Source organism: Macrobrachium rosenbergii, chromosome 56 (assembly GCF_040412425.1).
Source record: "Macrobrachium rosenbergii isolate ZJJX-2024 chromosome 56, ASM4041242v1, whole genome shotgun sequence".
Classification (NCBI taxonomy): Eukaryota; Metazoa; Arthropoda; class Malacostraca; order Decapoda; family Palaemonidae; genus Macrobrachium; species Macrobrachium rosenbergii.
Genome location: NC_089796.1, coordinates 27,866,198 through 27,888,275, shown reverse-complemented (window position 1 = coordinate 27,888,275; position 22,078 = coordinate 27,866,198). Strand labels below are relative to the sequence as shown.

The 22,078-nt window shown below is 42.5% G+C and overlaps 1 protein-coding gene across 3 annotated transcripts; it reads left to right on the top strand.

Moving 5' to 3' along the window:
- Positions 1–3,246: 3,246 nt before the first annotated feature.
- Positions 3,247–21,840, top strand: LOC136836420 (E3 ubiquitin-protein ligase trim-21-like). 3 transcript variants are annotated; one of them, XM_067100639.1, is made up of 5 exons: positions 3,247–3,377; positions 4,622–4,737; positions 7,299–8,006; positions 8,551–8,658; positions 21,180–21,840. In XM_067100639.1, the coding sequence occupies exons 1-5, from the start codon at positions 3,269–3,271 to the stop codon at positions 21,492–21,494; spliced, it is 1,356 nt and encodes a 451-aa protein (XP_066956740.1). In that variant the 5' UTR covers positions 3,247–3,268; the 3' UTR covers positions 21,495–21,840. The 3 variants fall into 3 exon arrangements, with proteins under 3 accessions (XP_066956740.1, XP_066956741.1, XP_066956742.1); XM_067100640.1 differs by lacking the exon at positions 3,247–3,377 and adding an exon at positions 4,044–4,112; XM_067100641.1 differs by lacking the exons at positions 3,247–3,377; positions 4,622–4,737 and adding an exon at positions 6,731–6,926.
- The last annotated feature ends 238 nt before the right edge of the window (positions 21,841–22,078 follow it).

Sequence of the window (22,078 nt, the reverse complement as noted above, 5' to 3'; positions counted from 1 at the left end):
TTCCACACCCCACACGCTTGTGTGAAAGATCATTGTAGTTATTAAAAGTACTTGTTAATGGTGATTGTATCCCGTAGGCTTTTATACGCCAGCTTTTAGAGCGGAAAACTTGAAACGCATTACTGCGATGGCTCCGTTAATTTGTATCTGGATTCAGCAGTGTCTGTATGCATGAAAAATGAATTGTCATCCTTCCTAGCACTGTGGGATAGGGTTAATCTCATGCTATCATATGTGGGTTCAATTCCCATTTCGGAGGGTGGGTTCAATTCCCATTTCGGCGGGAAGAGGTCCAAAATTGTCTCTCATTCAGATTCAAGGCCTTAATTAAGCCAAGCGTTCCCAGTCTAGAGTAATCAGTGTTACTAGTGGAAAAAAATTAAAAGTATCCCAAATTATACCAAAAAAATTCAAAAACGTATTCATTGCCGGCAAAAAAGTATCTAAAATGTATCCAATATTTTACTTTACCAAAATGACGACATTTCTGATACTAATAGTATATTTGTACACTTACGTATGCTTGAACTGACAGTCGGTGGTCCTCTTGTTGTAGTGATGCTTCTGCCATACCTGTGCTGCATAAATTCTTCACAGTCTCTTGAAGAAGAAGCTTGATCATTCGTCGGGCAAAGGAGAGCATTTCTTCCAACTCCCGTAATTCTGTTGTGCGCTGGGAACACATCTTTTCTATGCAACGTATTGTTTAATGATTCTCTTCTCGACTACTGAGTGATGAAAAAATGTTTAATAACTCACCACAAAAAGGGTAATAATTAACACAAACAACGTTAACACTGAATTTAAATAGTCTCCTAAACATTGCAGATCGAAAGTTTTACTTACCTTCTGTGTATCAAGTAAATGATATTGAAACCATCATCAAACAAGCAACCTGATCCAAATGAAAGTATTTAAACATTTCTAATACATAATCACAAATGGAACTGAAGTAATACAAAATGTAACTTAAAATGACAAGGGGAAAAGACATTTACATTATACAGTAATTTAAATTATTACCCGATTTCGTGCTTCTGTAGCTGCGGCAATAATGAAAAATGGAGAACAAATAGTTAGACATCCTGAAAAAAATAATCTGCTTGAAAGCAGCCTAAGTCGGGTGAAGCATAGAATCACTAGGCTCCCATTAAAAGCAGTGAAATTTCCCTCCATTTCCTTTCTCTAATAAAAGTCCATTTAGTTACTCTGTATTTGGCTTGTTCCTGTTAGCAGTTTTTATAAATTTTATATGCTGGGAATTTCTGTCCACTGCAGCAGAGTAGTGCGGCGGCAGGACAAACAAATCTAACATAAATTGGGAGAGTTCAGGGAACATAGGGGTACCATCACTACATTTCATTTTCTTTACTGGACACCAAAATTCAGTGGCGTTACATGACTTATTATTTTATCCTAAAAAATAAGTGTTCTCCACTCACCATTACATTGACCATAATAAGCTGGCGGAACTTTAGTAAAGAGAGGAGCGGAACTTTTGACAGTACTTGCTCTTGCCACTGGTGGTCACGTGCATTCTGTGAAGGTAAAAATGTCACGCATTCCTTTCAGCCTCCTGCAGTGCAAAAAAGTATATCTTAGTTTAACCAGACCACTTAGCTGATTAACAGCTCTCCTAGGGCTGGCCCGAAGGATTAGATTTACTTTACGTGGCTAAGAACCAATTGGTTACCTAGCAACTGGACCTACAGCTTATTGTGGAACCCGAACCACATTATAGCGAGAAATTAATTTCTATCACCAGAAATAAATTCCTCTTATTCTTCATCGGCAGGTCGGAGATTCGAACTCGCGGCCAACAGAGTGGTAGCTGAGAACGGAACCCGTTCGCCCTACGAGGAACTTGCAGTGCACAATTCTTAAAACAAAAAATTCTAGGCAACGATCACAACCCAAAATTGATTTACTGTAATGCAGTGTAATGCACCGATATACCACCTTCTTCTCATACAGTAAAATCATTTCAACAAAATATATAGGTATAATAAGTAACCAAATATAGCTTTTTCCTGGATAGTGACCCCCAACACTTTTGCGGCGTGTTTAGTACGAGCCTGTTGGGATTACCGTAAAAAAAAAAAAAAAAAAAAAAAAAAGACTAACTATAATAAAGATAATGAACCCCAAGAAATATCAGTCGTATTTAACGAGCGCTAGACCACTAGCGGATCCAGAAATATTTCATGAGGCCCAATTTTCATATTATACATACATATATATATATAAATATATATGTATATATACACATACATGTACAGTATATCCATGTGTGTGCGTACGTATTATTGTTATCAATAAGATTATTTTTTCTCATAATTTTATTAATATTTTTCTCTAATAGATTTTTTTTTATTTTTCCCATTTTTATAGTTCTCATTTATGTTATTTTATTACCTAAATCTTCAATATTATTATTTTGTCATTATTTTTCATGGGAGGGGCAAGTGGCCCGGTGGACGTCCCCTCCCTTTATCCGCTAGTGCCCGAACTTTGTTGGGTGTCACTATCTTGAAAGATCCCTGATATATATATAAAGAAAAAAAAACATAACCAGTGACGTGTCTGTATCGAACGATTGCTCATCTCGAGCGTGATACATACATGCACCGAACAGGTTTCACCTTCTGTCGCCTGGCAGCCAAGGGAATTTATAACAAGCAAACATGACCCCTTGGCGTGAGTTAATAGGGTCGATATCGTCTGTTCCCGTTTTACATTCGTTAATAGATCTTGGGTACAATTCATGTCAGGAAAGGGCAATATTTTAAGAGATCGTGAATAGTGGGTCAAAACCTGGTAAATTCAATAACAAAGCAAATGAAGGTTAAATAAAATATGGAAAACGCAAGACAGAAAAGGTATCCATTTTCCGGAAGAATCCCAGTAATACTATCCACATTTTTTGCCAATTTCTAGAATTTGTATTGTTTTGGCCAGAGTCGTAAAAACGCATGCCTTACTTCACAACGTATCCAAATGATACTTTCGTATCCATTTTGGGCGCGCTAGACTCGTAATACCAACTCACATAAAGAGCGAACTTGATCAATTCAGGAATGAAGCGTGACAGCATTTGTCTACGAGAACGTATTACTCGATTCTCTGGAACTTGAGATATTTATCCCTTTTCTTGTTACAATTGGTGTTAACATCTGACATAAGACGAAAAATATTAGATGCTGTTACAAGCTGCTGATAAAGTGACGAATTCTTTTCGCAGTTACAAAATTAGCAACCGGCAACTCTCATGCCGATAGAGTTGCTTCGTCTCCCGCGACTGCAGTCTCGGCTTGGTGCTACAAGGACGGTGCTGCAAGTTAGAAAAATTAGAAAACATAGTTTTGTTTATCGAGTGTGTGAGTGCTAAGGCATTTTTACCCGATATTAAACAGAGAATCTGTAGGTTATTCATTTTGGGTGTCTTTTACAGTAAAAGAATTGTATAAAAGTGGTGTAACGTGATCGTTAAAAAGATACTGAGAGCTTTTTACTACACGACGAAGCATGGGCCACGTCATTCGGGGGCGTGTTAGTGGTTGCATCATTTGGTGCAAGTTTTACCTTTCATACACCAGAATACCATTAATGTATTTTAATTTCTACTGGAAGTTATGTTTTCCTGACGTTTTATCAAGCAAAATATTATGCTATAGTCATAAACTAATGCTAATGCAGTTGCCAACTTTCGACATCAGCTCATTTTACATTATATATATATATATATATATATATATATATATATATATATATATATATATATATATATATATATATATATATATATATATATAGCCTATATATATATATATTTTTTTCAATAGCTATCAGAATGTTACGAGATAATTTCTACCAGGCGGTTGTCCATTGTGAATAACATTGGTAATTAATTAAGTTTCGGCGTCAGCGACAATAGCAGTTGACGCCAAATTGTATTGTGATGGTAGTTAACTAATCAATATCACAATGAAGAACCACTTCTAAGATAATGAGGGACTGGATGATAAGATGTATAGATTGTGCCTAGATTGTACAACACTATAATGTTTATTCGACAGACCGGTGAAAGTGCGAGAAGGCAGAATGAAAATTGTGTCAGTTTTCAGGGATAATAATAATTAGTAGTTAAGTATATCTGGTAAACAGCTCTCCTAGGGCTGGCCGAATGATTAGTAGTAGTATTGCATTGTGCACACGTTTATTGGGAAGAAATTCCTAGTACAGAATAAACCACAGATTATATATATATATATATATATATATATATATATATATATATATATATATATATATATATAGTGTGTGCTTTATATATATATATATATATATATATATATATATATATATATATATATATATATATATATATAATATATAGTTGAACACAGTGTGATAGAGAGTGGAGTGTATATATATATATATATATATATATATATATATATATATATATATATATATATATATATATATATATATATATATATATATATATATATAGTGTATATAGTGCGAACACAGAGTGATAGAGAGTGGACGTGGAGGCAGAAGACTAATCTTGTTACTAAGTAGTGGATACACTTCCATGTAAATATAAATTTTTCAGGGTTTTCCTCAAGACGAAATCTTCAAGTCAGGAACAGAAGAACTGAGAGTAAAGATCCAAATCCCGAGTCCTGTCATCCTGTCACCGCTTCAGTCCTTACGTGTTCAGCTAAAATGGTGAGTCAACTTTTTCGTTACTGAGAAGTCATTGGAAAGGACAACACGATGCTGTCGCTCCTTTTCTTCGTGTTCCTTTTTCTCTCGCTCCAAGGCTAGCTCATGCTGTCGCTGTTTACCGGCCTGCTTCTCCTTCTGTCTAGTCTCAGCCGTTCCAGCTGCAATTCGTACTCTCTTTCTTCTCCTCTGGCTTTCTTAGCGGCAGCTACTCGCTCCTGAACCACTGGGTCAGCTGTTCTCCCTTTAATGCCGTACTTGTCCGTACCTCCGTAAAGGTTTTGTACTCCCCCAGAAATATTCAGAATTTTAGGAGGGCCATACAATTCTATCCGTAGTTAATTAAAGTCTACAAGTAACTGGAGGATTTTCCACGTAGGACAGGGCTCTTGATTTGGAAACGGCTGAATATGCAGCGCTCAAGACTCTGAACGCCTCTTGGCAATCGGGAGAACAATACACGATCACTAAAGAGCAGGGCTTCTTAACCTTTCGATGATTCCAGACTCCCAATGGATTGGTCCAATATGGTCCCATAACCCCCTTCACTTGACTGTCGAAATAATTATCACCAATCCTATTATTTGCCAGTATGTCTTCCAAATATGTCAAGTATAAATTAATACATTAAATAAATACCAGTACCCAGATTTCGAGTCCCATACCCCCAGCATTTGGTTCCCGGGGTATGGATACCCCAGAGTCAGTGATGCGCGGCCTAATGAGTTACTTTCTATAAGGCTGAAGGCCTAAGGAGGGATTCCAGTTGATGAATCACTGTTTAGGATTTCGACACACAAGACGTAAATCACTGAAAATTGCCAGACGAAAAATAAGACAAGGGACTTAAGTTTAAGAATCGAGAGAATTACAAGAAAAATTGGCTGGCCGAACCACACTTTCACAGACACGTACCTATTGAATTAATTTAGGCTTCTTAGCGCGAAGCAAGGATGACTTCCAGTCTTAGGGAATTCTTCTACTGCCGTAAGAATGGAGTAACATACCAAGGGGACCTTTTTGTCAAGGTGGGAAGGGCGCCTCTCGGTTCTGGACGAAAATGCGTGCACTCGCGAATGCCCGTAGAAGTTTCATACCCAAAACAATATCCCAGTTTTAATAGTCGGTATTATTTTTATACTCATACAATCTTTGATTCAGGGTCCTTGAATCTCACCTGTTTCATTATCTCACTGAAGAATTCATATTATTCATTCTCTTATTTTTCCATTATCTGTTTTCTTATTTATTCTTATCATCTCACAGGCCCGCTTTTTCATTAGTGGCTTATCTGTTAAAAGTGACATTTTTCCGTCATTCACTGTTCTGTCATACTAAATGCCGTGTACGCCAATAAATGCATAATTTTAGACCTCTCTCTCTCTCTCTCTCTCTCTCTCTCTCTCTCTCTCTCTCTCTCTCTCTCTCTCTCTCTCTCTCTCTCTCTCTCTCAAAATCAATACAACATGAGCACAAATGCTCTGCTTAACAAATCTAACACCATTGTATATTTTACTAGCAAAGCCTAAAATGAAAAAAGAAAAAATCTTATGTTCTTTCACACCTGTGTGCTTGTTTTTTTCACATTCAGTCTAGTTCCTATTGGAAAACGACCCTTTAGTGATGGTGTTACCATGATTGCTACTAATAACCATGATCGTTAATTTTGAAATATCTCGCCACCCCTTGTACAGTAGCTGTGTTTCCATAAATTGACACCACTATAACTATTACTAATATCTTGGAATTACTTAGCTAGACACTGTGGTAAAAATTAACTTTGGACATTTGGAACTTTCCTAGATAGTGACCGTTAAACCTTTGCTGCGTGTTTAGTACAAGGCCATTGGGAGTTACCGTAAAAAACACAATCAGAAGACTGTAAATATCATAAGATAATGACCCCCCAAAAATAACAGTTCTAGATAACAAGGAGGCTAGATAACGACCCCCGAAAACCCTTGGGGTCACTATCTACGAAAGATCCGAACATGTTATAGTACTATCTGTAACATCAACTTTGAAGTGATTCACAGTGCGTGATGCAGTGACTGTATTTCGACTGCTTGACCAAACCTCCGTCAAAGTCTCCCAAAAATTTAGCCAGCTGTGAAGCTCTGAAACCGCCAAAAAGTCCGGTTTTATTTTGTTGTGCAGTGTGTCTGCAGTTGTGTTACCAGGCTATTTATTAAGTAAGAGAAGGATAGTTTTGAAAGCCAGAGTACATGTCCATTAGATGACCTTTAAATGATGATTCAAGTTTGTGAAAAAATCAACTCAGAATTATTGTAGGGTTCCTTAACAAAAAATCGCCAAATTCTCTTCACCAGGTCGTGAGATGCGTAATCCTTTTGTAGGAGCTCGTGTGTTACATAAAGCTGTTTCCTTGAAATCACAGGTGAAAACGTCACCTTTCTGCTACATTGGTAAAAGTTGGATAAAATCAAATCAGAGACCATCTTTTCATTGTTCAAATGCTATTTTAATTTCCATGTTTTAGGTTTGGGTATTACAGATAGGCTATACTTTTGCAAGTAAATTTCAAAGTGGTCTTTCCTTGGCAGGCTTCTCATCCACCAATGGAGTGTGGGATCTGCCAAGAACTTCTAGACGAAGAAGAGCGTTGTCCCCTGCTGCTTCCTTGTTCCCACTCTCTCTGTGCGGCCTGCATCGAGGGCCTCATCGATAAAGGCTCAAAGTCCTGTCCCTTCTGTCGTAGGGCTTTCAGTGGTACATCTACAAAGAGCTTCAGCCCTAATTTCGCCTTGCTTGATATGCTGAAATATGTCAAATTAGAAAACGCCAATGAGCGTCCTTTACCTCAAATGAGGAAGAAAAGAGCTTTTGATGAGTGGTTCAAGTGTATTGAAAATGACGTTGACAAAATTTGTAGTGAAAACAAACTAACTTGTTGCGATATTGAAAACTTGTTGGAAAGAAATTCAAAACTAGAAAAATTACTAGTAGTCTCAAATAGAAAGATAGATAACGAAATTGCAAGAGACTTGATGGAAACCAAGAAAACTAATGAAAATATGGTCAAATACATCCAAGAAGTGAATAAGACCCTGAAGGATGTCCTCTCCGAGACTAAAGGAAGACAGCTTGAGCTGGAAGAGATGCAAAGCAACTTGAAGCCAACTGAGGATTTCGTCTCGGCATCTCAGTTACTGGACGAAACGGAGAAACGCAATTATAAACGAAAGGAGGAACTAATGAAAGAAAAAGTGTTAGTAAATGGATATAAGAATCACACCAAAATAATAGCCCAGGTGAGTGAATTAAGATAACTTTTCATTGGTATGGTTTCGGCCATTCATAATTCTAACTATTTGTCCTTTACTAAGTAATGTATTGATTTTAGAGTAAAGAAGAAGAATACTTGCAGTGTAAATGGTCTTTCTCCGAAACCTCATGCTTCAATACCACTTCAGCGTTTACGAAATGTGAATATATGGTTGAATGAAGACTAATAGTGATAATGCTGCCATATTTTTGTGATTTCATTCATGGGATGAAATGGAGAAAGGGGTACCATGGATAATGATTTTTTTTTTTATAGTGCAACGAAGCTTATCGGTAGCAGAAATTTAATTGTCATTGTGCTAATTCTTGTATAAATTATCCAACAGATGACTTTGTAATGTTTTCGATAGTAATCCTATGTAAAAAAAAAATATATATATATGAAGCTCAGAGTGTCAAGGAACTCAAGAGACGTAAGTGTTACCTTAATTATCTCAAATATTGCAGTTTTAGGGAGTGTTCATATCAGAGAGAGAAAATCTACCATGTCTAATCTGACGATTTATGCAGGTGGCGGAGAGACGTGAGACCAACCTGACTGACATAAACAGAGCACTGTCATCATGCGTAATAATGGAAGAAGAAGAAGAGTTGAAATTTGTGGAAAGTCTGAATGAAGTAAGTTTAGAGTTTACGGACAGTTCTTTATCAAAAAGATAATTTTATATTAAACTTTCTGAATGGTCACTGAAAGGTGCAGTTGTTATTAAGTAGAATAATACTTGGATGAGGAAAACGTGAAATTCGGTTGTTCAGCGGCCTTTTGCCCTCTACCTACACCCACTTCTTAGACTTTTACTTTACATTCATCATTCCTGCATCCTTTCTTCTATCTTGTGTTCAACTCCTCAAACTTTTACTTCTTAATGCAGCTGTGGGATTTTCTTAATTTATCTTTCTAGATCTTTGTACTTCATCTCATTTTCTGGATCTCTTTACCTTATTATCAAACCACTCCAGTGATCCAGTGCTGAATGATCCAGTGTTTGGCTTTATATATAAGGCCAAATATCGTGATTATTTCGATCATTCAAGAGTGATTTTCAGTGCAAATTAGCCCACTGGAGCACCCTTTATGATTAGCAATAAAGGGGGACCACAGCAGGAAACCGATGGTTACTGATTGGAAAAATTAAAATTCTAAAAATCATAGATGCACAATAACCTTACCCTCCTAACCTAACCAGATGGCTTTGCGTGGGCCCCCAAGTCCCCAGCTATCAGCTGCGGTTCCCCAGTTGCATTTCCCCATCATTGTTTGCGATGAGGGTTTGTAATAGTTAGGCTAAACGAGGACTTAGCAGCAGAATGATAATTCTGTCAAGTTCACATAAAAAATCATCAGAAATACCTATGTGAACCATTAGGTAACCTATTTGAACCTTTTCCTACCATAGAAATACTGAATATTTTTACTTCGTACATGTAAGATAGTCGTATAGTGTTCAGGTTCAGATATAAACCACCAAACAATCAACTAAATCAGAGAAGTACTGGAATCTTAGCGGGTGAACTGCTGCAACTTCCCATCTGTTTTACAAATTCCACCGCCATCAATAACAAAACTTCAGTATGCCAAAGATGTAAAACCTGAATCTTAATGGCAATTTGTGAATCCTGATACCCCCTTCCTTGTGTTCATTGGCATTTTATGCTACTGTCAGAATATGATTATGTCAGTTAAACAGAACACCTTTGGTATTCCAGTAAATACTTTATCCATGGTGGTCTCCAGTCAGATTGCTGCATTACTGTAACGGCGTTCTCTTGGAGAAGAAGAAAATAATCAAAGAAATATCCACTTGACAAAATTCTTGTGACTGGATCTCCATGGTCAACTACTGGCATAGTTACCGTAAATCCAATTTGGGGAATACTTTACAATTTTCTAAAGCTGCTAACATGCCCTTGGGATTTGTCAATGGATGTTGAGCTTAAGGTTACGTTATAGTCACCATACAACCTCGCTTACCATTATCCTTGAGAGTTGCACCCTCCTTTAATCTTTGATTTCAGTTTCAACTGCTGTTTTGGGAGGCCAGAATCTCTGAGCTGCCACATTTATTTTGGCACATTAGGCTCCTTGCATGTTTGACAGTGCTAGCTTGCTAGCTTTAAACCTTATCTTCAAAAACTTCCCTATTCTCAGATAAAATGACCCCCAATGACACGTCTTATACTGGCTCTTGTTTTTCTATCGTATAACTAATCTATTGATTGAATCTGAGATCCTTCAACAAATCTATACAAAGTACTATTATCATTACTACTTACTGCTAACGTCGGAATAACATTAGCCTGTGGTTGACCATATTGTATGTGAACATTTGCCAAACCTGTAGTTTTGATATCAACATTGTTTCTCAGTATCTTGTTATATTTTCTAGTAAACGTATTATGTGATGTATTGGCTATTACCTTCGAAGTAAGTGATATATTGAATATGCAGGGGTTCCCAACCTTTTTAAGCTGATGAACACCCGCCTGTTTTCTGGATAATTGTGAGAGCACCACAATAATTTTATAGTTGTTCCTATACAAATAGAAACCCTTGGTCCTTTACATAAGGGGATACTTTCGGCATAGCTGAATATGCCGCTGAAGACTTACAAGGCATGAGTTTGTATTACTACCAGCTGGGCATGTGGTTGGTAACAGTGGGAAACCCACGGTACCAACCGCCCAGATTCACGCATCCACTTTACTTCCGGCCTTGTCTGATGCGGACATGTTTTGCAGCTCTCTGCTGTGACCTCTGGATGCTAAAGCTTCAACCTGTACATGGTGTGTTTGTTCCTGTTTTCATTTTGGCTTGTGCCCCTGTGCATTTGTGTGGGGTTGTAAGTTGGATGATCTTTTGTAAACCCATGACTTGGATAAGCCAGTGCGCCAAATTTGTCCTGGTAAGGACAAAAAGTGCGGCGCCTTCCACTGTAGTGCGGGATCAGACCCCCACTCCCTTTGCTTAAAATGTCGTAAAGGGAGCAAGGACCCCCCTGATTGTAGTGTTGATGACCCATGTGATGGAATCCATCTCCCTGTCCCCTGTGTCTGCATCCACAGTCACAGAGGAGACGAGATCGGTCGACCTAGCCTACACTCCTCTCAGTTCCCACCCCCCTCACCCAGAGTCCCTCATCCCTGGAAGGGGGGGGGAACCCTGCCATCCTTTGTCTTCTTCCTCAGGTTTGGGATCTGTGCTGGGTTTGAGTCAGGCGTGGGAGTCGCTCCGGATGGTTGGCAATCCTGATTTGTCCTCGCTTCTCGAGCACATCAGCTCGGTGGCATGGGCGGGGTTACTGCCCCCTCCCCCCACTACTCACATGGTGGATGCTCTCACGACCACCACCATTACTGCTGTGTTGCCAAGGAGAGTGGTGACTTCGGTGGGAGTGCATCATGCATATGGTGCTGTCCCTATCCCTGCCATCTCAGTGTCGACGCTGGTCGACCCGGTATGCTTGGTCACTCCGCCGCCTCCCAACTACACTCTCACACCTCCTGCCTCGCTTCCACCATTACCTGTGCCTACCCCTGACCGTCCGACATTCCCTGTTTCACCAATTGTTCCCGACAGCAGACACTCCCAGCTAGATTTGCCTCAACCAGTTGCTCCTGCTTCCAATCCTGCCCCAGTTTCCATCAACCCCATATGGTCTGTCTTCGGCAAGCTGGGGGATGCGGTCTTATCTCTGATAAGAAGAAGAAGCATGCTCGTCGACCATCCCCATCTTCTTCTTCCTCTTCTTCCACATCGTCGTCATCCTCATCTTCGTCTTCGTCCTCCTCTCCCCCTCCCTCTTCTAAGTCCAATTGGGCTAGGAATGGGAGGGCAGCTCCTCCTCCTTCTTAGAAGACTCGCTCTGCCAGGGCAGTGCTCTCCCCACCCTCGGGGACGAACTGCTGGTTCTCTCGCCGAGAAGGGCACCTCAGTACCCTCCTCGGACGGTTCGGGAGCTCCATCCTCCCGGACTGGTTCCGTTTCAGTGCTTCTCAAGTGCGTGTCGCCGAAAGCATGAACTCCTCTGGGAAACCACACGGGCTCGACCTCTGTCACGAGTTCGGGCACGGAACGGGAGAAGGGGAAGAGCCTGTGGGCTTCTCCCCCACCCAAACCGTCGCCCTTGCCCAAATCGGACAAGGGTACGGCGGGGAGGGTGCCCAAGGACGTCCCGTCCCCAAAGGTGTCGGGGATATGAACGAAAGGATCCCCACAGCCTTCATCGTCTGTTTCGACACTGAAGAAGGCCGGAACACCTGCACAATAGGGACAGCAGCCTCCACTCGGCAGTCCACACTCCTGCGCTGGTCTCCTCTGCACACCCCAGTGTCGAGGCTCGTCCAGCATCGGAGCGTGGATCGGCTGTGAAGAGACTGTCCCCTGATCGTCAAGACGGTCGCTCGTCCAGACGAGCCAGTCCGTCTAGGCCCTCTCACGATCCTCCATTACGGGTCGGGGACCATGATGGGTCTGTCGCCTCCACTGGCTATACCAGCGGACGCGGCGGTAGTGTTGGCTCTGTCTCTCCCACCCCCTCAACTTCCTCAGAATTCTCCGGGAGGAAACGGGGTCGGTAGGATTGCCAGGGCTAAGGCCCTCAGGCATTTGGCTTCGGGAGCGTCCCGCCCTCCCTCGCTCCAGGCAAGCGAGAGGTCATACACTGCTGTCATGCAAGGCAGAGAGACGGGGTCTGTCTTGGGCTCTCCTGCAGGTGGGGCTTTCCCGGATGACCGTATCTTGGAGGGTCCTCTTCCGAGAGACCTGGACACACCGGAAATGCAGAGGGTGTTTGTAGAATTTGTTGTGCTGATCCATCAGCACAACGGCTTGGAGGAACCGCTTCCAGCCCCTTTGGATGAACGGTCATCCAGACTAGAGGAGTCCTACGCCTCCAGGAGGGAGCCCAAACCCTCTCTTGGTCTACTGTGGTCTCCCTTAGCAGACAGCGTTCTCAGCCAGGTGAACGACTTAGTCTCCGGACTGTCGTCGACTTAGTCGCCGGACCGTCGTCGTCGCTTCACTCGGCTCGAGCTACCAATCTGTAACCTCCCCCTCTACCAAGACAGAAGAAGTACTAGTTCCGTCAGAAGGTGTACTGCAGCAGAAGGTCGTGGAACCAGGGTTGACTCGGTTAGCGCCTGGTGCCACTTCAGCTCAGCTGCTGGGAGAGCAGGAGCTTTTCTTGCAAGCTGAGATGAGGGCTTTGGAGGGTACAGCTCCATGTGCCTTCCAGGCGATCTCTTGGCTCGACAACTGGGCCTTCACGTTGTCAAGAATCGTGGCCCCGTCTACCCAGAGCGAGGATCTGACCTTCAGGAGTCTTTGCCAGCCTGGGTTAAGGCTATTTCCTTTATAAGCCACCAGGCGGCAAACCTCTGGGCCAACCTGGTGCTGAAGAGAAGGGATGCGGTGCTATCTCGGATTGTCAGGTCACTAGGTATGGAGGCTGCAGTGTCTCTGCGTAATGGACCTATTCTGGACTCCACCTCCCTCTTCCCCAAGGGGGAGGTGGACGCTGCAGTGGTCAAGAGAAAGGCCGACGAACGCGACCATCCTGTCCCCCAGGCAGCGACGAAAGGGGTTGCGCAACCCTCTCGTCCTACGGCCCGGTCCCTGAACCAGGCTACCACCCCAGCCCTGAAGAAGTCTGGTGCTTCGACAGCCATTCGGGGTAAAGTCCATCCCTCTTCTTCTTCGCCTCCACATAAGGAACCATAGGGTCCCTTTCGCCAACCTGTCCCCCCCCCCCAAGAGGAAAGGTAAGGGCAAGAAGAAGAGGGGAGGAGCTCACTAGGGATGGCGAGGCCCCCTCAGATGCTGCCGTCGGTGGGGGATGCTTTTCCAGCCATTGGGCAATGTGGCAGCTATATGGAGCAGAGACCTGGGTAGTGGATGTCCTTCAGGAGGGATATTTTCTACCCTTCGTGTCACCGCCTCCCCTCATTGACACTCCGGTCCAGTTCCCATCTTATCTCCAAGACCCCCTGAAGAAACAGGCCCTTCTTCAGGAGGTTGAAACAATGTTGAGCAAGGGCGCCATCGAAGCCGTCGAGGATCAGTCCCTGGGCTTCTACAGCAGAATTTTTCTCGTGGAGAAGGCCTCCTGCGGCTGGAGACCAGTGATCGACCTCTCTCCCCAGAATCATTTCATTCACCAGACACGGTTCACAGTGGAGATGGTACGCACGGTACTGTCGGCCGTCAGGGAGAACGACTTCATGCTGACGGTTGACTTGATGGACGCATACTTCCAAGTACCAGTTCATCCGTTGTCTTGTCGGAAACTTCGCTTTGTCCTCAAGGTTCTCTGTTTCGGTCTGTCGACCGCTCCGCAGGTGTTCACAAGAGTGTTCACTCTCATTTCAGTTTAAGCTCATTCGCACGGGATACGTCTACTGAGGTATCTCGATGATTGGCTAATCCTTGCAAGCTCCTGCTTGCAGTTGCTACAGGACAGGGAACGTCTCCTCTAGTTGTGTCACGAACTGGGTGTCGTGATCAACTTTCGGAAGTCGGATCTCACTCCCAGAAAGAGGACTCAGTACCTGGGCATGCTGATCGACACGGCAGCAAGCAGAGTCTTTCCTTCTCAGGCTCAGATCAGCATGTTCAGGAAGGTAGCGAGGCAGTTCCTGACACAACATGACCAGCCTGCTGTACAGTGGCAAGTCGTGATCGGCCACCTGTCGTCATTGGAGAAACTCATTCTGCACAGGCGACTCCACCTTCGGTCTCTCCAGTGGAGACAGAGGGACTTGTGGGATCAGTCTCGGGAACCCCAGTCCATTCTCATCCCCATCTCTCAGGTGATGAGGGACGATCTCGCCTTGTGGTTGGATGACAGGAACCTTTGCATAGGGACACCTCTGTCTTCTCGCCCCCCCGGACCTGCTGCTTTTTTCAGTCGCATCGAAGGAGGGCTGGGGCGCACACCTGCAGGAGTTGCTGACTTCAGGTGTGGGGAACCAACACAACTGGCACCTTCACATCAATGTCTTGGAAATGAAGGCAGTGTTCTTAGTTCTTCAGTGCTTCCAAGACCGTTTGTTAGGACACTCGGTAGCATTGATGAGCGACAACACGACCGTCTCCCGAGCTCTTCACGAGTTGACATTGCAGGTGCACCAATGGGCAGTTGCCCACTCTGTGGAGCTGTCGGCCAGGTACATTCCAGGCAAGAGGAATGTCCTGATGGACACGCTCAGCCGTCGGGATCAGGTAGTGGGGTGCGAGTGGTCCCTCCATCAGAGCGTGGTGGACAAGCTCTTCGACCTGCGGGGGCATCCAGTAGTTGACCTGTTCGCCACCCGGTACAACAGAAAGCTTCCGACCTTCTTTTCTGTCATGCCGGACCCATGGGCAGCTGCAGAAGACGCCTTCCAACACTCATGGGACAACCACCAAGTGTATGCCTTTCCCCCATTCTGTCACCCAGTTCTCAGTCAGGTTCTGGTGTCGACGAACCTTCAAATGATCCTGGTGGCCCCCAAGCGTCCGGGAGCCGCTTGGTATCCAGACCTGCTGGCTCTGCTCTCAGACGTTCAGAGAGAACTTCCCCTATGGCACAACCTGCTTCGTCAGCCCCACTTAGAACGGTACCACCACGCCATGGCCTCCCTGTCTCTTCTCGCCTGGAGGTTATCCACCATTTCTTGTGAGCAAGAGGCTTTTCTCGCCGGGCAACGACAGAGATGGCAGGATACCTCAGGAAGTCCTCCGCAGCAGTTTACCAGGGTAAGTGGGCTGTCTTCTGTGGTTGGTGCCGTAGACAGGATTACTCTCCAGTGGGAGCCACTCTTCAGCAGGTAGCGGATTTCCTCGTCTTCCTTCGTCGGGAGAAGCTCTTATCAATTTCAGCGTTAAAAGGATACAGGGCGGCCTTAGCCTTGGTCCTGAAGCTGAAAGGCATCAATATTTCATCATCCCTGGAAATGTCCTTGCTGATGAAGAGCTTCGAACGGTCTTAGCCACCCAGGGAACTCAGGCCCCCCGAGTAGGACGTGTCTCACGTTTTGTGGAACCTAACTTGTGCCCCTTACGAGCCACTATGAGAGGCCACAGACAGGGATCTGACTCTCAAGGCCGTCTTCCTTCTAGCCCTGGCATCAGCAAAGAGGATTAGCAAATTACAGGGACTTTCCTTTTCAGTTAAACACTCGGGGGTGGGCTTCAGTAACACTCAAATTTTGTCGCGGAGTTCATAGCGAAAACTCAAAACCCAGCGGTCCCTGACGCTCAGTTTGAGTCATTCACGATCCCATCCCTGAGTGACTTTGTAGATAATGACCCTGATGAGTTACGACTCTGTCCTATACGGGCGCTCAGGCCTGAGCATCGGCGACTCTTCGTTAGCACCGGGACCCCCAAGAAGGAGGTGTCCAAGAACACGATCTCTTTCTGGCTTCGTGAGGTTATCACGAAAGCATATACAAAGGCTGGCGAGGATGTCACCAGCCCTCTGCACCCCTGTGCTCACGAAATCAGGGGAATTACGCCCTCTTTAGCATTCAAGAAGAACCTGTCGGTTCAGCAGGTACTGAAGGCGAGGGAGTGGTCATGCCAGACCACATTCACCTCTTTTTACCTAAGGGACATTACCCATCGGTCCTTAGATACCTTCTCCTTGGGACCAGTGGTGGCTGCTCAACAAGTTGTGTAACTTACTCAGCTCCCGTATAGGACAGAGTTGCGTCTCGTCTTTGTACGTGCATGATTGGGCGTGAAAGGTGAGTGACTGACTGGCTCTCTCTTCCCTCTCTGTCATCCTACCCTTTCCCTCGGGCAGAGAGTTCGGCCGTACAAGCTGAACCGGACATCTGACGCAGGTGAGTTTCATTACTTGAGTGTCCTATCTTTGTTGCCTTTCAGGTACACATTAGATGTAATGTCCCCTCTTTCCCCTGCAAGGCGGGGAAGGGGTTGCGGGCTAATTACCAAACCCATTCCTTATGTTGGTCCTTAGTCCTCGACGTTTCCCAATCACCCCTAATGTGGCTGGGAAGGATTGTCTATGGCTTTCACCTCACTGTGTGATCGTTTACATACCATAACCTCATCACCGCTAGGACAGTCTAGTAGACTGGTCCGTATCACAAGAGTTCTCACAACTGTGCTCACGGTCCAGTGGCCATGTCCTCCTGGCTCTTACCCCAGGTGAACACGAGGTGTGTTGAACTTCCATTCATTCAGAGACCTCCACTCAGATTCCTCCCACTGAATCTTGAGTCCCCATTATAAAGGACCAAGGGTTTGTATTTGTGTAGGAACAGATCGCATTTTTAAGAGTAAAATGCATTTTTCCTAACATACAAACCCGAGGTTTCTTTTCAGGTTACCCACCTCAGCCGCCCCACAATCTGCCCTAGGCCAGAATGTAAAGTGAATGCGTGAATCTGGGCGGTTGGTACCATGGGTTTCCCACTGTTACTAACCACATGCCCAGCTGGTAGTAATACCAACTCATGCCTTGTAAGTCGTTAGTGGCCTGTTCAGCTACGCCAAAAGTATCCCCATATGTAAAGGACTTCGGGTTTGTATGTTAGGAAAAATGCATTTTACTCCTAAAAATGCGATTTTGGGAATTAAGAAGCAGTCCAATTATTAGTAAGTGAAAGACTTGGTCTTCGCTTATTTAAAGGTAACAAAAATTTTTAATTTCTTTCATTGAAGATTCAAAAATGAAATTTTAATGCTTGGATGATTATTCAAAGTTACTGTCATTCACCAATCAGGCACATTTTACATAACTGTCATAGGTATTATAGTACTTGAGCAGCACAGTGATTCACAGGTAATATGTTTACCTCTGATATCTAAAAATGTAACCAAATGAGTTTTATTGTTCAGTAACAAACTAAAACATACGTTTGCTTATTATCAATTATATTCCTCATTACATTAATCATGTTGCGATATACGTGGAAAACTACAAAGAAAGAAAGAAAACACACAAAATTGATAGGAAGAACTATTCCCTGAATACTGATACACAAGCTAATTATTTCAAATCCTGGACATTAAAAAAGAAAAATAAAACAAGCCCACCTCTCCGCTACTTTGTGGATTCAGTGACAACCCTGATGCTGAACTGCTTTGGCCAGTTTTCTATATTTGCCTCATCAGTGTGTGCCAAAGCAACTCTCAAGCAGTGTTATACATACCAAACGAAAAAGGTGGAAGGGTATTTTAAATTCGGCAGTTGGGCTTACGCACAGTTGATGCTCGCGAGCACGATTTTAACTTGAGGAGGGCACTAACAGACCATCAGAGAGCTCAGAGGTGCTCGCAAGCACCAGGTTGGGAACCCCTGGAGTATAATGTTTGTCTGCATAGCATCTGCTTTGTATTAAGCATAACCTTTACCGTTATTCAGTGTTTTTTTTTACAGTTCTGTGTATTAGTTTATTTTAAATTACAATTCACGATCTTTGTATTTATTGTAATTGTGGGCTTATTTCTCCCTTAAATTGACTTTGGCATACCTTGGTGAATGCCTGTACCTGAATCTGCTGCTGAATTAGTTCGTTTTGTAGAATTTGGTAGCCTACACTTTGTCATAAAGGTCCCAAATATGCAGTTATCGGATTGTAGCTTTGTAGGGCATTTAACACAGTTTCTTACTTTCAAGATTCTGGTACTATTCGAAGGAAGGGCTCCATTTTTTTACATCACTGACCTTCAGGTAATATCCGAACGAAAGGATCCATTTTGGTTATCCCATTGACCTCCGGAGAATTTTCGAAGGAGAATTTTCGAAGGAAAGGGGAAGAATCCATTTTTCCGAGTTGCTACATTGGCAGAATCTGCAGCGATTTAGGACACTTAGTTGCTCCAAGATTCAGAACCGTGGAGTAACCTTGTGATTCCTCTCGCGTAACTCCGCGTAGCTCAGCCAAGTCCTGCTTCTAATATCTGCTGCTGAATTCGTTTCTTGATCAGTCGTTGACTTTCTGTTACGTCTCCATAACTATGGATATGATATACAGATCTGAATATAACCAGCTGTAATGATAACCGACGGGAGATGAAAAACAGTTTCTCTTCAGCTTCAGGAATTGGTTACCTCACTGCTGCTGCAGACATTATGTCCAATGTAAATTCATAATTGTCACAACTTACAGACAAAATTCAAACTGAAGGTAGATACAACAGGTGAAATACTAGTATACAGAATCGTAGCTCGTTTCAGATATTTTGCATAAAACAGACAATACACAAAACATAAGAATATATGATAGAAATACATGGCACCATTTCTGACATTCGAAATCATAATATAACACACCTCAAGAGAAGAAATAAGTCTTTTCTTAGCTTTGGCTAGACCTGTATAACTACCAAAGGTTTCAACACATAACGAAACAATGACCGAATGACAGCTAAACTGAATACAACTTATCGAAGCATCATGTGTGAGTACGCACATGCGCATTTGCAGTGTGTCATATACAACCTAACAGAACAGCGATTGTCTCATTGTAAAATCTTGTTTTATAAAAAAAAAAATATATTTGCCAACCTGGATTAGTTGTGATCTCACCTGATGCAGGCTGGTTTAAGCCGAAAGGCGTACTATTACCCTGAAGGTGACAGCAGCCGACCAGCTGTAAAGATATTTTGATTTTTCCATGTATCTCGGTTGAGAATAGTTTGGAGTGGTTTGAGGATAAAAGAAGTCTTAAATATGAATAATCTGCTTCATTAAATGGTGCTTCATTTTCGTATGTCATTCTAATATTTACTAGATGTAGCCTATATCCCAGGATATTCCAATTAATAATTTATGTGAATCAGTCACGTCATTAAAATTATTACATTGATATAGTCTCTCTCTCTCTCTCTCTCTCTCTCTCTCTCTCTCTCTCTCTCTCTCTCTCTCTCTCTCTCAGGACAAAGGAGACTGAAATGAAGCAAAGATATGATTGTATAAGATGTTTCACCTGGTTAACAGAAAAGATTTCCAATGTTGTTTTCCCAAAGAACGAAAGTCCAGTGGTCAGCCAGTTTTATATCCCTTTTTAATACAGAGCCGAGGAAAAGGGAATAAAAAAAAGAAGGGTGGAGCTTAACCTCAAAGGGTATGACTTTTTGTTGATGTCCCTTTTTAATACGGGGGCAAGGAAAACGGAATTAAAAAAAAAAAAAGAAGGATGGAGCTTAACCACAAAGGACATGACTCTTTTTTTCGTAAAGAAAGAGAAGTTATTAGTTAGGAAATACTCGTAACTGGAAATAATGGAACCGAAAGAAACCTTTCCCTCTGTAGCAACACCTTTCCTGGGGTTAGATTACTTGAGCATGAAGAGTGGCAGCCTAAAACTGGCCAAGAATGTAAGAGAGAAGCCAGTGCAGTGCAGTGGAGTGAAAGAGGAAAAATGAAGCACATATTTTCTTGAGCAAAGACTTCTCCCCAGATGTATCTTTATTCCTTGTCATTTATCCACAATTGCAATTACTTGAATTTCCCTGACACATCTCTCTAGAGTACGAGCACTCTGTATTTCAGTTTGAATTTCAGGCAGGTTATAGTACTTTGTTTTTATTTAGTTTGAATATCAGGCAGGTTATAGTACTTTGTTTTTATTTAGTTTGAATATCAGGCAGATTATATTACTTTTATTTTTATTTAGTTTGAATATCAGGCAGGTTATAGTACTTTGTTTTTATTTAGTTTGAATATCAGGCAGGTTATAGTACTTTGTTTTTATGCATAAGTCTTATTTTCTTCTATTTGAAATGAGTGTCAGTGAGGAGATTCATCCGAGAACAAAATACACTTTGGCAAATTACGAATGAAGGCAAGAGGAACAACGGAGGGAGAAAGGAATTATTGTATGAAACCTGTATTACCGTCATCTGCACCTAAGATGTTTTTTAGTTTCTTTCCTATAATGCGTTTTCGCGCCATATTCATGACAAGTCATCCACTGTTCTCTCTAATTCTGCCTTAATAATCTCAGCTATCAGGCACCAAAATCACATACATAAAGCATACTTTTTTGGTATAATAAAATTAATCGCCTTTCTGTGTTACCTTAAGGTCAAAGAGACGATATTTATCAAATCATGACCATTATTTTCATCATTCAAGAAAATTGTTGAAGCTTATGAAACATAATTGGCTTTTTCCCTTTTTCAGAAAATTTTAATGTTACAGTGGACCAGCAGGGGCATGAGATATATGGTAGAAGAAAAGTTCCAGAAGTTTGTTAGTACAGTTCAAAGGGCAGTCGTCTTCTTAGCGGGCAACAGCAGAATGTTGAGGGCTGTGTTTGAGGAGAAGTTGCCAATGTTGGGTGCTACAGTTCACGATACTGTTATTTCTCCAGTGATGAACAGCAGCATAATGACGCTTTTGCTTGAGAAAAAGCAGCAGATGTATGAAGTAAGTCATTCAGTATGGAATTGCCAGTTATGGACAAGGATGAGGAAGAATACACAAAGAGGAGAATAAATCTGAAGGCATTCAAAGCACAGAAGACTACAAGATGTGATGTAAGGAAACAAGAGAGAGCCTATCGACAAAAGAGTCAAAATAGTGCTGTGGTATCCATTATACTATAACTACATATGAGACGAGAACCATGTGATGTTCTGGAAGCAACTCATAGAATTGCTGTTCACAAGTACTTAAAGATCATGTAGAACTGAATCAGGCCCTTTGCCTTTGATTTTCAATGTCAGTAAAGTTTGCAGAAAGAAATTACCTGGTCTGTGTCACATGTTATGAATGTAAGGTAATCTAAAAGTTCTTTTGTCTGAGGTGACTGAACTTGAAATTAAATCTTATAGCAGTCCTTCTTATCCCTTATTATTTGGAAAACCTTGACTCTCCCATGTTCATATTTCTTTGAAACTCCTTAGGTGGGTTAGTTATTTTTTATCTAAAGAGAATAGTTCATATTCTAAATTTTCTTGGTGTGAGGAGATATGTGTGACAAAATTTTTGTCAAGTATTTTCAATGTTCGGTATCAGATGGGCACATTTTTATTCTATACAATCCTTAGAGGGATACTGCTCACCGTGTTCCCTAGGTG